The sequence below is a fragment of the Labrus bergylta genome, chromosome 13, assembly GCF_963930695.1.
Source record: "Labrus bergylta chromosome 13, fLabBer1.1, whole genome shotgun sequence".
Lineage (NCBI taxonomy): Eukaryota > Metazoa > Chordata > Actinopteri > Labriformes > Labridae > Labrus > Labrus bergylta.
In genome coordinates this window covers 13,220,119-13,235,207 of record NC_089207.1, presented here as the reverse complement: position 1 = coordinate 13,235,207, position 15,089 = coordinate 13,220,119, and the positions used below count along the sequence as shown (strand labels likewise).

At 41.0% G+C, this 15,089-nt stretch overlaps 2 protein-coding genes across 3 annotated transcripts; both read right to left on the bottom strand.

Moving 5' to 3' along the window:
• Positions 1 to 433: 433 nt before the first annotated feature.
• On the bottom strand, positions 434 to 6,600 carry LOC136181327 (uncharacterized). 2 transcript variants are annotated; one of them, XM_065962541.1, is made up of 5 exons: positions 6,418 to 6,600; positions 3,405 to 3,525; positions 2,822 to 3,012; positions 2,470 to 2,630; positions 434 to 868 (listed from the first exon to the last, which is right to left on the bottom strand). In XM_065962541.1, the coding sequence occupies exons 1-5, from the start codon at positions 6,485 to 6,487 to the stop codon at positions 779 to 781; spliced, it is 633 nt and encodes a 210-aa protein (XP_065818613.1). In that variant the 5' UTR covers positions 6,488 to 6,600; the 3' UTR covers positions 434 to 778. The 2 variants fall into 2 exon arrangements, with proteins under 2 accessions (XP_065818613.1, XP_065818612.1); XM_065962540.1 differs by lacking the exon at positions 6,418 to 6,600 and adding an exon at positions 6,212 to 6,305.
• Positions 6,601 to 8,347: 1,747 nt separating this feature from the next.
• On the bottom strand, positions 8,348 to 12,542 carry cd28 (CD28 molecule). Its single transcript, XM_020637857.3, has 5 exons — positions 12,312 to 12,542; positions 11,264 to 11,508; positions 9,660 to 9,816; positions 9,413 to 9,570; positions 8,348 to 8,910 (listed from the first exon to the last, which is right to left on the bottom strand). The coding sequence occupies exons 1-5, from the start codon at positions 12,382 to 12,384 to the stop codon at positions 8,824 to 8,826; spliced, it is 720 nt and encodes a 239-aa protein (XP_020493513.2). The 5' UTR covers positions 12,385 to 12,542; the 3' UTR covers positions 8,348 to 8,823.
• Positions 12,543 to 15,089: the final 2,547 nt, after the last annotated feature.

The window sequence follows — 15,089 nt, the reverse complement described above, 5'->3', positions numbered from 1 at the left end:
GGTCAGTATTTCAGAACATACAACTTGATTATTATATTTCACCTTTAGTCTGAACCCTGTGATATTGTATTATTTTATATCTGGTGCTCTTGTTATTCCTTATTCCTTAAATATTGACTGACTGTGAGCTTTGCACATGAAAGCATGAAAAAAACTAAGAATTGATTACAAGCGTTTCTGTATGAATAGAGTAATAATGTTGGCATGTGAGATAAAGACCCGGGATGAGGAGGAAGGAGATGTCTTTTTTTCTGTCTTTCCATTTTCTTACCACTGACACTGAATTAAAATAAACTTCTTAATCTAATCTAACATTAAAGGACACATTTACCAATTTAGAATTGGACTGAAAAGATGCTGCAAACCTTTGCATTAAATTATGTCTTGATCAGGACAATCATACAGAAACCAACCCCAAATAAAAAAGTCAAGATCACTGGTGTGTTTTTATTTCTGTCTGGCTGGAACATGCACACACACACACTGTACAAGACATCATCAAGTCTAACAGTTGTATAGCTTCTATTTGGGTATTAAAAATAATCTGTACCTGTTCATACAAAATGGATATTATGACTTTATGCATGCAAACATGAAAGCAGGTCTGCAGAAGCAGATAGTATTTGTCTCCCTCTGCTGGTTATCTTCAGCAGCACATTTGTTTTCAGCTCTTAGAAAAAGAGAGATGGGGGTGAAGTGGCAGTAAGTTTAAGTCTATTGATAAAGCGTCCATGTTTTTCTTTTTGTCAGTATGATGCTGCCAGTGGAGCAGAACGACTCAGCTGTACAAGTCATGCTCTGAATTTCTTGTCACAGGGGCTTTCCTCATTTCCACATAGGTGGAGTTCTCCGGATCGCTTGTGTTGCTCTGAAACACAGAAAAAAAGACACATTGTACAGGGTTCGATATATTTGCTTAATGAAATGCAGACAGAGTAGCTGCTTGTCAACAGGCAGGGCAGGCAACTGCTTGGGGCCCCAGACCAATCGTGACCAAAGTTGAGATCCACTCAATAGACGATTTCAGGCACAATTTTGGGCCTGATTTGCCCCCTTCAATGATCAGTGGAGGGCATGGGACGATTTGAGGCTGGTCGCAAACCACATCTTGCTCCATGTTTGTTTTGCTTCTAAAGTCACATTTGGATCGCGCAAGTTTCTGTGAGAGCCCGTGTCTGAGAAATCGATACTACAAACTGCATGTGTGTGGTCTCACCATTTGGCCGAATCATCTGGTGTTCGCATTTGGAGGTCTGGAGTCTGTGGTCTCCCATGTTTTTGAAATCAGTAAAGCTTAAGTTGGAGTCAGCATTCCCAATTTGATTACCACAATGTTCATCTTCAAATTGCTCTATCAGAAACAAATGGGTGATGTCACTGAGACTACGTCCATGTTAAGTACAGTCTATGCATGGAACTAATTAGCTAGCCTTGCTTTCTTCCCTGTTGAGACCTTTTTCTTTGCCCTGATTTGTTTTGATCTTAGCTAATTATGTCGAGAGACAGTTCGGTCTGAAATAGACAGTGAACTGCAGCAGGTCAGTTAGTTAAAAAGCCAATGAGGTGACTCTGGTGATCTCCAAACTAGAGGCTATTGTCAGCTATTTTTGTGTGTATCGTAGGCTTTTTTTCCCAGAAGCATTTCAATAAATGTTATATTTTCTTTTCCTCCTTTGGTAACAAAGACGCTTTGCTGGAGTCACAAAACAGGTGCTACATAAACTCCAGCTTATTCAGAATGCTGCTGCTGCCAGGGGTTTAACTAAAACCAAAAAGTCTGAACACATCACTACCATTTTAACCACTCTTCACTGGCTGCCAGTAAAACACATTTAAAATACTTCTGATTGTTTTTAAATCTTTGAATGGCTTAGCTCCCTCCTATGTTGCTGACATGCTAACTGAGTACACACCAGAACGCTCCCTCAGATCTTCAAATAAAGGTCTCCTTACCCAAAATGAATTTAAGATCAGCTCATGGTGCTTTTAGTCATTATGGTCCTACTCTCTAGAATTCATTACCACTTGAGCTACAGTCTGCTACAACTGTGTCTTCTTTTAAAACCAGACTTAAAACATATCTATTTGTACAAGCTTTTGGCTAAATCATATTAATTGGAGCATGTATTATATTTTAACTAAGAAATACTTATTTATTCCTACTCGTTTTTTATTGTGTTTTTTTTTTTTTTTTTATGCATTTTTTTAACATGTTTTTTTTTTTGCGGTTTCATTGTTATGCATACGTATATTGTTATGCATATGTTATGCATAGTGTATGTTATCATGTGTATTGTCTATTGTTAGTTGTTTATTTTAAGCACATGGAGGCCATGCTTGTTGTATGAAATGTGCTATATAAATAAAGTTGTCTTGACTTAAAGAGAGGGGAAAAGTCACAGGGCTGAACAGAGAAACAGATAAAGATATTCAACTACATTAGAAAAACTGTGAGACAAAAAGTCATACCGTCAAGAACATCTTGAAGTAGAAAAAGGTGATGATACAGCTGTACAGTAACGTCGGAACCAGCAGACCAATCAGAATGAACTCCAGAAGAGTCCACTCATCACTTTCAGGTTGAGGTTTAGGTATGCTTTTAGCTTCTTCCTTTTGTCCTTCCTTTTGTCCTGAAAGATACCCAAGAAAGGAAATGAAAGTCGCACACAAACTCAACGCCACCCCTGCATAAGTCAGTGCCCCCCCCCCCCCCAGTCAATAAAGTCTGCACACGCCCCTGAACTCAGCAATACAATCAGTATGAAAGGCACATCATGAAAAGAGATGTTTGGATTTTCTATTTTTTCATGGGTAAACATACCTTCCAGTAGGGTGGTTGGTTTTCCTTCTTTGGTGGTATGTAAGTTGTTTATGTTCAGTGTGAACTCACACACGTATTTTATTTTCATTTCTTCTGGCCTGATGTTGAAAATGAGGAATATGTACTTGTGATTCTCTTTGTAATAGACGATGCCCTTACAGCTGCTCGATCCCAACTGGCAGAGAGTTTTTCTGAAAGAAGACACAATTATTTCCGACGGAATAATTGTGGGTGATGAATAAAAGAAGTCGTTTTACTTTTGGTGGAGGATTAGGTTAGGGCATAGTGCTCCTAAAGGAATGCTACAAGGGGCACAGGCTCTCGGGGAACAGTCAGTCCGACAGTAATTTAAAAAGTCAGAGCCCTTTTCACATTAGGCACGATTGTTTTTGCCCGAGCACGATTTCTCCCCCCTCTATCACTTTTGGATCACAGAGTGAGATTTATGCTGAAATAACGATAGTATGTAAAAAAAAATTGCATGACTGCAACAATGAAGGCGTGCACAAACACACGCGCACACACATCATCTGTGTGTCTGTTTCCTATTTATTCCCACACACATGGACATCGGGATACTTACGCGGAGATGGTGTTGAGTCGAACATCTATCACAGAGTTGACATTCCCCGTGTGTTCACAGGTGATGGAGGCTGATCTGTCAGGTCTCACGGTCACAGTCTGCGGCTGAATCACCTCATAACCTGAATGAAGACATCACATCAGCCCCTCGTTTAACTGCTTCCATTTTCTTATTTTATTTCAATCAATATAATTCTAATGGATTATTATACAAACAAATGAGGCATTCTCTTATTTAATCTATTTATTTTTTGGCATATTCTCAGATTTCCTCTTCTCTGTGATTGTTTTAGGGATTTTTAAATGTTCTATTTAAATGTTTCTGATTCCTGTGAAGTGCTTTGAATTGCCTTGTTGAAATGTGTTACATAAATAAACGTGCCTTGCCTCGTAGATCTCGACATGTAATCTCATACGGTCTTCTGGTTTAACCCACTGAGCCACAGCTGCCCTCATAAGGTCTTCTGGTTTAACCCGCTGACGAAGCAAGAACACCCAAGAACACGTCGGGCATGTTGCCGCAGGAGCTAAGAATCGAGCCCCGACCATCCGGATGAGAGACGGTCAACTGAGCCACGGTTGCCCTGACTTGCGAGGAGAAATTACATTGACAGCACATGTAACACTCAGTCTCCTGCTAAGCAAGTTCTGCCAGACCGTCCCATAGCAATTCAGGGTTTAGTGTCTTGCCCAAGGACACATCAGGCATGTTGCAGCAGGAGCTGGGGATAGAACCCCCGACCTCCTGGTTGAGACACGGCCGATTCTACCTCAGAGGAAAGGCTGACTCTCCCACTGAGCCACAGCTGCCCTTACTTGTGAGGAGAATTGACATTAACCACACATGTAACACACAAGTGTCCTGCTAAGCCAGTTCTGTCAGACCGTCCCATAGGCTCGGTATCTACCCTCTAGATCAGGGATGTCAGACATACAGCCCGACAGCAGGTTTCATACGGGACGTTTTGGGAAGAAGGAGGAAATGTATTGAAAAATATTTTGAGATTTTTAATAAATAAAATATTTGTAATACGTATTTTCCCCGAATTGTATTAAAACCTATGTAAAATGAGCAGCGTAAAGGTTGATATCATGATACGAATATCAATTAAACGGGGCACTTTGAATTATCTTCTCAGCAGGGAGTATCATAAATAAGACGAGTGGCCGAGCGCACGAGCTGCTCCTGCATTACGCTAATCAGAAAACAGACTGAACACCTGAGAGAGGTAACACAGAATGCAGGTTTTCAAGAGAGATCGAAGGAGCGATATTTCTTTAGTTAGAAATAGAAGTAGAAGAATAGAAGTTGCCAGAATTGCATCAAAGCTACTGCGCACTGCGCGCGCATCATGACGGTCTTCAGTTCACACTTCTTTCCAGTTTCTCCTGTCTTGACTGATGTAAAACAAAAGTTTTGGCTGATAATAACAAAGCTTCCACAATGAGCAGCTCGTGCAAATAAAAAACAATCATCTCCGCCATGCGTAACGGCCCAGACCGTCTCCACACATCCAGACGTTGAGCCCTGATGCATCTCCCGACTAGTTTTACCTCTGGTTTTTGTAAAACAGTAAATTAAAATGAATATTAACTGATTTTAATTACAGATGGTTCATTTTTACGTCACCCAGAGGTGAACGTGTTGTGTTGATCACCTAAAAGTTTCAGCGTGACATCACTTCTAAATGCAGTAGACTGCTGTTGAACCTTTATCACCAGCTTTTATCAGACCGTAAAAATATCTATTATAACTATACTAATAACTATTACTGAACATTTCATTCTTATCCAAAAACGATATCACGCACAGGCTGCCCGATCTACAGAGGTCCGCTGGTTTAACTGTGGAGCAGCGCTAAAATGCTTTCTCGAATTGTGCACGGAGATGGCACAGATTCATTAAAAAGTCAGTGACAGAGTTAGATTACGATAGTGCGGACACGGAGAAGAACGGACTGCCAGACTCATATGAAATGTCGTTTAACTGAGTTTACTTAGTTGAAAAACGTGCACTCCACAGACTGCAGTGCGCAACGCTGAAGGATCAATTCAAGTCTGTTCGTTTGGAAACATGTTATCATTTTATAATGCCTACTACTAAAATACCCGAAGATGCATCGAAGACACTCTGTGTGTTTGTGACAACTTGATTCATGTGAGCAGGTTTTATCTGTAATGAACCTTAACGAGTGCAAACTGTGCATGTGGCCTGACACACAGATCTAAAGTCTCTTTCTCTCTCTCTCTCTCTCTCTCTCTCTCTCTCTGTCTCTCTCTCTCTCTCTCTCTCTCTCTCTGTCTGTCTCTCGCTCTCTCTCGCTGTCTCTCTAATGCACTGATCCCAGGGCAGGTAGAATAACCTGAGTCAAAGTTTTTATAACCTTGAACAGCAATATTTAAATATAATATAATAATCTCAAACAAAACATAATTATTGGTGTTGTCTTCTGTAATGTGGTACATTTAAATATTTCCATGTGCCAACATGCAGTTTGCAATGACAGAGTTAACCCCTCTGCTTAATGTTAATGTTAAAGTTTTCTATACAATCATACATTAGCCTATATATATCCATGTGTTGAGTTATAGTGATGTTGGCAAAATTAGTCTGGCCCACTTGAGGTCTCATTTGAACAAATCCGGCCCCCGACCTAATAGAACTCTGACATTCCTGCTCTAGATGATGCCACAGTCAGGGGTGTGTTACCCGACCTGCTCTATCTAAAAGCTTGTGATTTGACACGATAAAAATGTGAGGTTAAAGATAAGGGAGAGACACAAAGTGACCTTGGTTGTTGTACTCACGGCTGACCCTATCAGTACAGCTTTGACTGCTGTCAGGCTCGGGGAGTGAGCTACCTGAAATTCCATCACCTATGTACATAAAAACTGAAAGTGATTCCAAACAGCGCTTGATGAGATGTTTCATTTGATAAGGAATATTTGTTGTTGTAGTTGGTAAAAATCTTTATATTTAAAAGAACTGTATAATCATAGATTAAGACACTTACCTTGGCTGAAGTGGAGTACGACGCTCAGATAAATGGAGAAGATGATGGAGCTGCAGGTCGTCATTTTCATTGTTTCTTACCCCAAAGCTTCAGAACTAAAAAACCTGTCGCATAAAAGAACACCAACACACTGACACTGAGCTGTTTATTAAACAGGAAAAATGTATGTGGTTGCTGAGCTAACCAGATTCTGTGCTTGCGTGTCATCAGAGCTCTCTTTTTCTGAGGTTGGCTCTTTTCCTGTACCAGCAGCTTGTGAGTCTTTTCTAACCAACAAAAGCAAAACGTGAGTCAAAGTTCTTCCTTTACAACTGGAGATCTTACATATGTGTTTCTTTCTGCAGAACGTCTGCAACTTAGATGCACATGTTGACTTGACTGGTTTGACTTTAGTACCAGCAACAAGTCTGAACAGGCCTTTCTGACACCTACACCCTGAAAAAATAAAACATATTAATATGTATGCGTATCCCCCTTTTGGCTGTCCCACCTGTCTTAAAATGTTGAAAAGAATGCAATGAGGGGCGGCTCTTTATCAGGAAAATCCTCCAGACCAGATCTGCACTAAAATCAGAAAGAAAAGTACGAGGTGGTTTATCAGTTCCTGCAGCCTGCTGCACCAGCTGAGTGTCAGTTGTGTCTTAAGTTCTGGTGTAAAGTCAACACTGAACTCTACAATGAAAACAGATAGGTTATTCTACATATCTACAGTAACCCTCACCCTAAATGAGATGTGGTGTCTTAAATGATTTCAAGGAGACGACCTTCTTCGTTGCAAGAGTATTTATTGCACCACGAGCACTGCAGTCTGCAGAGTCCAGAACCGAACAATACACACATACATGATCTTAAACACATTTGTACATCATGATTCTCCCCCCTGTTGGATCTTGTTAACACTCTACTCCAACCAAATCCCAACTTCCTGTTTTAACATGACCATGATATCTGTCACTCACATTGATAATCCAATGGTTGGGTTTCCCCGCCTCTCATAACCTGATCCATTATCCAATCTGTAATGGTTAGACAACACAGGATGAATCCATCAGAAATTGGACATGTATACATCATAATCTTATATTAAGGTACTTAATGTCACTACTGTGTGAGGTATAGAATGGCATTTAATCTTTATCAGCAGCATGTTTCTTTGATACAAAACAAACCCTGAGTTTTAATCAGGTGCGTTTGGAGTCTGCAGTTTTTAGTCCACATCCTGTGTGTCGGAGTGTGAGCTGTGGAGTCAGTGTGTGTGTGTTTAAGAATAGTGAAACCCGTTTTAATTTCAGTGTCGTATTTTCATCTTTTAGAGACTGATTGTGATCTTTCTCACCTCCTAATCATGCAGGTAGAGTGAAGTTACTTGTTACTGAAATATGCACCCAAAGGTCACAAACATGACTCAGTGTCAACCACCAGTTATTATCACCATTAATCCATCCAGCAGCTCCACTCTATCACTTTATGTTTTACTGTCTTTTATATGATATTGATTTGATCAGTTCTATCATGAACTCACCTTTACGATAACGTGTTGGTTCAGCTATTGCTTCCTTTTCTCACCTACCCTAAATGTTGCCGACCCCCCCCCCCCTTAAATGTGACAGTTTTAAACACCTCAGTGATCCTTTGTGGTTAGACAACATCGACAAACAGTCGAGTCTGAGATCAGCCTGCTCACATGCTCCCTGACCCTTCAAACCACAGACAACCACGAGTCAGATGCAAGAAAGACACCTTTAAGGCAATGAATAACAATGACACAAAAACACAAAACTTTAAAAACATTTTGATTTCCTGAGCAGATTCTGAGGAAATGGATTCTTATCACACGTATCTCAGCGATGAAGAACTACAAACCGACAACAACAATTCAGTGGAAATCTACTAGAAGACAGGAACCGAAGAAAATACTGCAGTACACGAATCACTTAAGGCAACTTTAATAAAGGTGCAAAGGACCAGAGTCAGAAATCAGAGAGCAAGAGAGAGAGAGAGAGGAATGACATGCAGGAGAGGAGACGCAAGTCAGATTTTAACCCAGGCGTCCTGCTTGGAAGGCTGCAGCCTCCGTACATGGGGTGCAGCACTAACCACTAGACCACCAGCGCCCCTAAGCTTTTCAGTTTTGTTTCAAACAAGAAGTTTGTACACAGTATGAGCTACAAGCCTTCACATATCTGTGCCTCATTGGCACCATTTTTTTATGAATGTTTGTTTACTAGAATGTAAACATTAATAATTCTAAATATTCACAAACACCAGCATGGTAGTTTTCTACAATGATGAAAACACCCTACTGACCCCCAACACTCCTGTAAGCTGCCGTTTTAATCTATTAGTATTTTCATGTTTTTAGCCATAAAATAAGCAGCTTTGGCGCCATGCCGTTCTCATGAAGTGTTAACATGAAAATGCAGCTTCTCCTTTGTAGAGCACGCCAGGCGCAGGTCTGACGATCTCCCTCCGCCCTCGTTGACACTGCAGAGCCTGCGTGTAGAAAAGACACGTATATTTAAACGACAGACGAAAGTGTAGATTTATTTCATTGAATACAGCAAAGAAAGAAGAGGATCCCGAACCACTTCCTGTTTCTGTGCTTGACTTCATGTCCTAACCTTCCATCTACCAAAAGGTTACTTACTGTATTTCAAAATAAAAGCACGGTTGAATCCAAACTATTGGAATTTCAAAACATGCAAATGATAAAAGGAGATTAATCGCCTTTATTCTGTCTTCTTACACCGACGGCGAAAAGGTTACGACAAAGATAAGCTCCAGGTGGACGATGTGGTTCTCACCTTATTCAAATTTAAACAATAACAGGCGTCAAACATCCTGCATCCACCAGTGATAACTTCTAATCACATAATATCTGTTTAAATAATGACAACAGTAACAGAATGGATGTACTGATTGATTCTTCTTGGACTAATGAGAGAGAACATTGTCATAATTCAAACCTGTTAATAATCAAATAAAAAGCTCTGACCTGAAGGTAGATAATGAAGAGGAGAGCACATGTGACCAGTATCACCAGAACAACCACAGGAACACTGGCTGGTGCCAACCTCTCACCATCCTCCTCCTCATCTTCATCACGCAGTGCAGTCTGTCTCTGAGCCTCCTGCACAGGACAGTCAGAGTTTCCTGTGGAGAGAATGCGAATGAGTTCAGATTTGAAAGTATAAACGTGAGCTTGTGTTCAGAACTTGTTTGCGGTCACGTGGGTGTCTCACCTAAAACATGAACGAGTGTGCCGTTCCCCCTGAGCCTCCGGTACGGAGGTGGGAAGAACACCTGGATCTGACAGCGGTACAGATCTGTGTCCGTGGCTTGAAGACCTGACACTGTCAGCTCCACAGCGCCCTCTCCCAACTGAGCGGAGCACTGCACCTGGAAACACATCAAATAATCTGAGTTTGACTTCGGCAGCAAACCGATGCTTCCACTCCTGTCAGGGATTCAACTTCAATGTGATGGGAGTAAAAATCAAACAATATCAATCCCTGCCATCTTTTGCTGTTGTTATGATTGACAAAAGTTGTGTTTCCTTAACAGATTTTGACCGTTCATTAGTAAGAAACTGTTAAGAGGAAGTGTGTCTGCAGAGCCTGTTATAAGATCTCTTGATCTTCAGGCAGCCGTAGAGGTGTAAAGTAACGAATTACATTTACTCGCGTTACTGTAATTGAGTAGTTTTTTTTTTGGTGTACTTACTACTTTTTAAGTGTTTTTTAAAATCTGTACTTTTACTTTTACTTAAGTAGGTTTTCTGTTGAGTATTGTAATTCGCTACATTTTAAATCACATCCGTTACTGAGTAAAAAAAAAAATAGGCCTTCTATTAATGATTTTCCTTCATGGCACCGGAGCGACGAGAGACAGAGAGACAGTCTACCTGCTGAAGGTGTTTATAAACTGAAGTCTCATTGTCTTAAGTCCAAGATGATTCAAATAAGTTGGGTGTGGTTCCTACTCTTGGGCAAAGAAGTGGCTGAGTGCTCTTTCTCACTACAGTCTTCGCGACTACAATCGCCGCTGCAGCTCCGAGCGATAAAGACATTTAATTACGGAAAGTTTTTCACAATAAAAGTCCATTATTCCCGTCTCTGGGCTGTGCTTTTATTTTGAAGCAGACGTATGAGGAAATTGGGTGTTGTAAGCTGCTGTAACTTAACACATCTCAGATGTGTGAAAATAAAGACTTCAAACCAAACAGACTCGGTTAGAAGTTTCAGTTGCTAATATGGAAACAAACAGTGACTAAAACATCTAATATTTAAACTCATACAGGCTCATTTTAAAACAATAAATGGATTATCTTTCATCTCAGGTTTAGTTGCAGCTACATCAGCCTTTGAAGCTGCATTTGAGACTAAGAATAACAAAACTAAAAACATTAAAATACTCTACACTGTTTATGATTGAGACAAAGACCCCTTTAGTATTTTCTTAAATAGTTTAAACATTTCCCTTCATAAAACAGCTGATTACTTGAACATATAAGCCTAGAATATGTATCCATTATTTATATTTTGTTTTTGTCAATGGGGTAGAAAAGAAAATGTTTATCTGAAAAGATAAACTTTGCCTTTAATTAAAAAAAACGTTGAGATTAATATCCTCTCGTCCTTTTTCACGACACACGAGAGACGCGTTGTTAAAAAAAAGTAACTAAGTAACTTTTACTTAAAGTACATTTTAAACAAGTTACTTTTTACTTTTACTTGAGTACATTTTTAAACTGGTACTTTTACTTGTACTTAAGTAAAATTTCATAACAGTGCTTTTACTTGAGTAGAATATATTAGTACTCTTTACACCTCTGCTGTAGACTCACCCGTCCTTCTTTCTCCACAACTGTCTCTCTCTGCTGTGTGAGGTTCAGCATGAACCAGCAGAACACCTGGGTGCCGTGAAGACCTTTCAGCAGAGTCACACGGAGCTCCTCTGGGTCAGGGAGGTTGGAGGGCAGACTGTGGGACGGTTTGCTCAAGTGGGAAAAAGTTGGAGGTTTGATGACGCACCGGACCTGAGCTGTACCGTTTGTGCTCACCACTCTGTAGGGCTGGATCACCTCGAGAGCTGAAGACAAAAGAAAGCATTCTTCAGATTTACTTTTCTTTGGTCTGAAACCATGGAGCAAATGAAGGATCGGAAAATGCAGTTCCCCTTACGGCCACTTGAGGCCTGCCCCAAAAGTGAGCCATTCCCCATAGAGACCTAAATTAAGACACCCAACTTTCCTGCTGACAAATAGAACACATACATGCTATGATGATGCACTCTAAGTATTAAAAGTGTTTTTTTAAAGCAGCAATATGTAACCCCTAGTGTTTAAAATGGGTACTGCAGTCCAAATTCAAAACATTGGAGAGAGAGCGTTAGAAGGAGGACATACTGGGCTGCTGCATTGTTGTCAGAGAAGCCAGCACTTCAACATCAGCATGTTTCCTCAATGTCTGATCATATAGTAAGGTCACTTTGTCATTTCACTCACTACACATCTCACTGAGTGGATGATTTAAGTGTAATGTCTTTATGCGTTCATACAGAGATAGGACAGTGGATAGAGTCAGAAATCTGAGAGAGAGAGAGAGAGAGAGAGAGAGAGAGTGGGAAATGACATACGGAGAGGAGCAACAGGTTGGATATGAACCCCAGCTGCCCGGTTTGAGGACTGTATCCTCTGTACTGGGCATGTAAACTAACCACTAGGCCACCGCAGCCCTGGGTTGGAACACCTTTGTCACTAAATTTCTAGCTCTAAGACAAAGTCAAAGAAATCCAGTTGATACCTCATAATGTAACTCTAACATATCTCCTGTACAACAACGCTCCCTGTTCAGAGCATGAGAGCATCACATCCGCTAAAGTCAAACACTCACCGCTCCTCACAGGCACGCAGAGACTGAGGGCCGTCCACACACTCCACACCATCACACAGCGAGTCAGGAACATCCTGCAGAGTCGCAGTCGCACAAAAAAGATACCACGTCCTGAAGAAAAATGACAAAACCTTATTGACTACACGGCCTCACTCTGAACAAATGTCACCGAGGTTCATCAAAAACAGTGACGCTTGAGCTTTATAGAGGAGCGCTCTGCTGAGAGGTCATGGAAATTGTGTGGCAGCAGGAAATGAGAAGGTGTTTTGCCGGTAAAAGGAGACGGCAACTTGAAGAATCTGTGGTTCTGCAAAACATTTGAGTGAAGCCTGTTTCACTAAATTTAACCAAATTTTTTTTTTTCTCTTTAGTCTCAGTGCTGCTGACAGCATGTTCTCTGAAACCTTAGAGACAAACCACAAGCGGCACCGTGAGTTTGTTCTTTACTTGTTGCTTTCATGTTTAAAGTTGGGAACGTGCTGAAACTTTGAATAACCTACAAATCCTGCAGATGCGTAAAGCCGAAGTGAGGATTGTGATCTAAGGAGTATGATTTGAAGGAGGTGTTCGCACATCCAACAATCCAATTGGAAAGAAAGAAAGAATCCAGCACACTACTCTTGCTCTGCATCAACAACCGTGAATATCACAACAGGGCGCTGGTAGCCTAGTGGTTAGTGTTTGCAGCCCATGTACGCAGGCTGTAGTCCTCCAAGCGGGCAGCTCGGGTTCAAATCTGTCCTGTGGCTACTTTCCTGTATGTCATTCCTCAATCTCTCTCTCTCTCCATTTTCAGTCCCCATCCACTGTCCTATCTTTTTTTTTTATATATATACTTTTACTACTTTATTAATCCCTGAGGGAAATGTTGGTTCACTCTGTTACTGAGAGACATGTTCTCACACACAGGACCTGAAGAGATTTCAGAGTGGAGCTGCTACACAGGGCACTTCGGCCGGCAGTACTCGATACCTGCCCTTGCGCCTCTCCAGCTACCAGACCAACTTCCATATTATGATCCGCTGCATCTTGACTTGAACCCAAGTCTCTTCGGACTGAGCTGCTGCCGCTGCCCTAAATGGCATAAAAGTTTAAGGAGTTGGATTAAAGATTTTAGTATTCAAAGGAGGGAAAAGTGTCTTTTTCAGAAAGAGATTTGGATAACCGTAAACTACAGAGCCCCTAAAGGCCTAAAACAAGAACATTTTAACATTTAGCACACAAGCGATCATCTTGTGCACAACATAATGAAGCTGTGGATCATCTTTGTTTATACTTAGGGACTCTGTGGCTCTGAAGGAAACTCCCTTAATTGGGCTGTGAAGCAGTATGTGTGCTTTGTTCTGACCCTGCTGTCGTCTCTACCTGAAACAACGTGTTGAACAAAGAAACGACTCGTTACCAGCATGAAATGGTAAACTGACTTGAGCTTGTATAGCGTTTTCTAGTCTTCGGGCGACTCAGAAAGCGCTTTTACACATCAGGTCACACCTACACATTCGCACCCTGATGGTAGAGGCTGCTGTGTAGTGAGATCATTAGAAGTAACTCATTTCTTTCATACGCCGCCGACGAAGCAGCGGGAGCATTTCGGGGTTAAGTGCCTTGCCTGAGAACACATTGAACATGTGGCTGCAGGAGCTGGGGATCGAACCCCTGCCCTTCTGGTTGAGAGACAATGACTCTAGAAACTGAGCCAAAACCGCCCCTAAACTATTCCGTGATATATTAATATTTTTCTTTTTTATGTACTGAATTATATCCACTGCACATGTAAATCTTTATTCTTTATTCTTTATTAATCCCTGAGGAGACATTCTGGTTTTACACTCTGTTAAACACTCTACCAACAGACCAACTTCCATACTTTGGTATTACTTTTGGACTTGACCCACCAACTCTCCAGTTCCCAACCCAAGTCCCTACAGACAGAGTTACTGCCTCCCTTCATTTCACATCCCATATAGTTTGTATGGCTTTGTACCCGGATGTCAGTAAAATGTAATGTTTGTGTTAACAGCGGACCAGCTTACCTTCGTTTGATAGCGAAGTGGTCTCTGAAGCAGGCACACCTGTGTGGGAGGGGTTAAGGTGTAAAGGTAAGTACAGGTTTGTTGGTTTGCTCTTCTTCTCTTGCTATCTTCTATCTGTAGATTCTTTGATTACACCATGAAGTTGTTTTTTGTTCTTTGGCCTCAGTCTAATGATTGTGCTTCATTTTTCATATTATTTCATCATAATTTATGCTTCTATGGAACAGTGCAATCATTTGGATATTTCATGTTTCATGCCAAACTCACCAAAACTACAGAGAGAACATGCAAACAGCGGAAACTCTGTCATTCTGCTCGGAGTGTTTTCAGGTAGATCAAACTGAAAGTGCTGACAAGACGACATCTGGTGTCTTTTGCCTGGAAACTCTGCTTTTGCAGAAGGTGCCGTCACCACCGCAAGCTTCAGTTACACGGAAAAACGGATTTAATTTTGCTGCCGTCATATTGTCGTTCATGTGAAGATAAAAAAATATGATCACTGGTTATCAGTCCTCAGGTGAGAAGTCATCATCAGGCTGATTTCATTCTTTTTTAACCAATTACCGCATTCACCATGTCTTTGGGAAACATTGTGTGATAATGGCGTTGAAACCATGTAATAAAAGTCAAACTGGTTGAGCTGTCATTACATATTTATGATTTACAGAAATGAAAGCAGGGAAGTCGGACATCCACCAGATTTAGCAGGAATGCTAATTATGCTTGGTTGTCCATTGCAGGTTAC

Coding starts and splice junctions, on each gene's coding strand:
- LOC136181327 (XM_065962540.1), bottom strand. CDS start 6,290: ATGTACATAGGTGATGGAATTTCAGGTAGCTCACTCCCCGAGCCTGAC. Junction 2,631..2,821: donor ACCAACCACCCTACTGGAAG/GTATGTTTACCC, acceptor GGTATCTTTCAG/GACAAAAGGAAGGACAAAAG. Junction 869..2,469: donor ACTTCAAGATGTTCTTGACG/GTATGACTTTTT, acceptor TCTGTGTTTCAG/AGCAACACAAGCGATCCGGA.
- cd28 (XM_020637857.3), bottom strand. CDS start 12,384: ATGTTCCTGACTCGCTGTGTGATGGTGTGGAGTGTGTGGACGGCCCTC. Junction 9,571..9,659: donor CACACTCGTTCATGTTTTAG/GTGAGACACCCA, acceptor TTCTCTCCACAG/GAAACTCTGACTGTCCTGTG. Junction 8,911..9,412: donor TCTTCATTATCTACCTTCAG/GTCAGAGCTTTT, acceptor TTCTACACGCAG/GCTCTGCAGTGTCAACGAGG.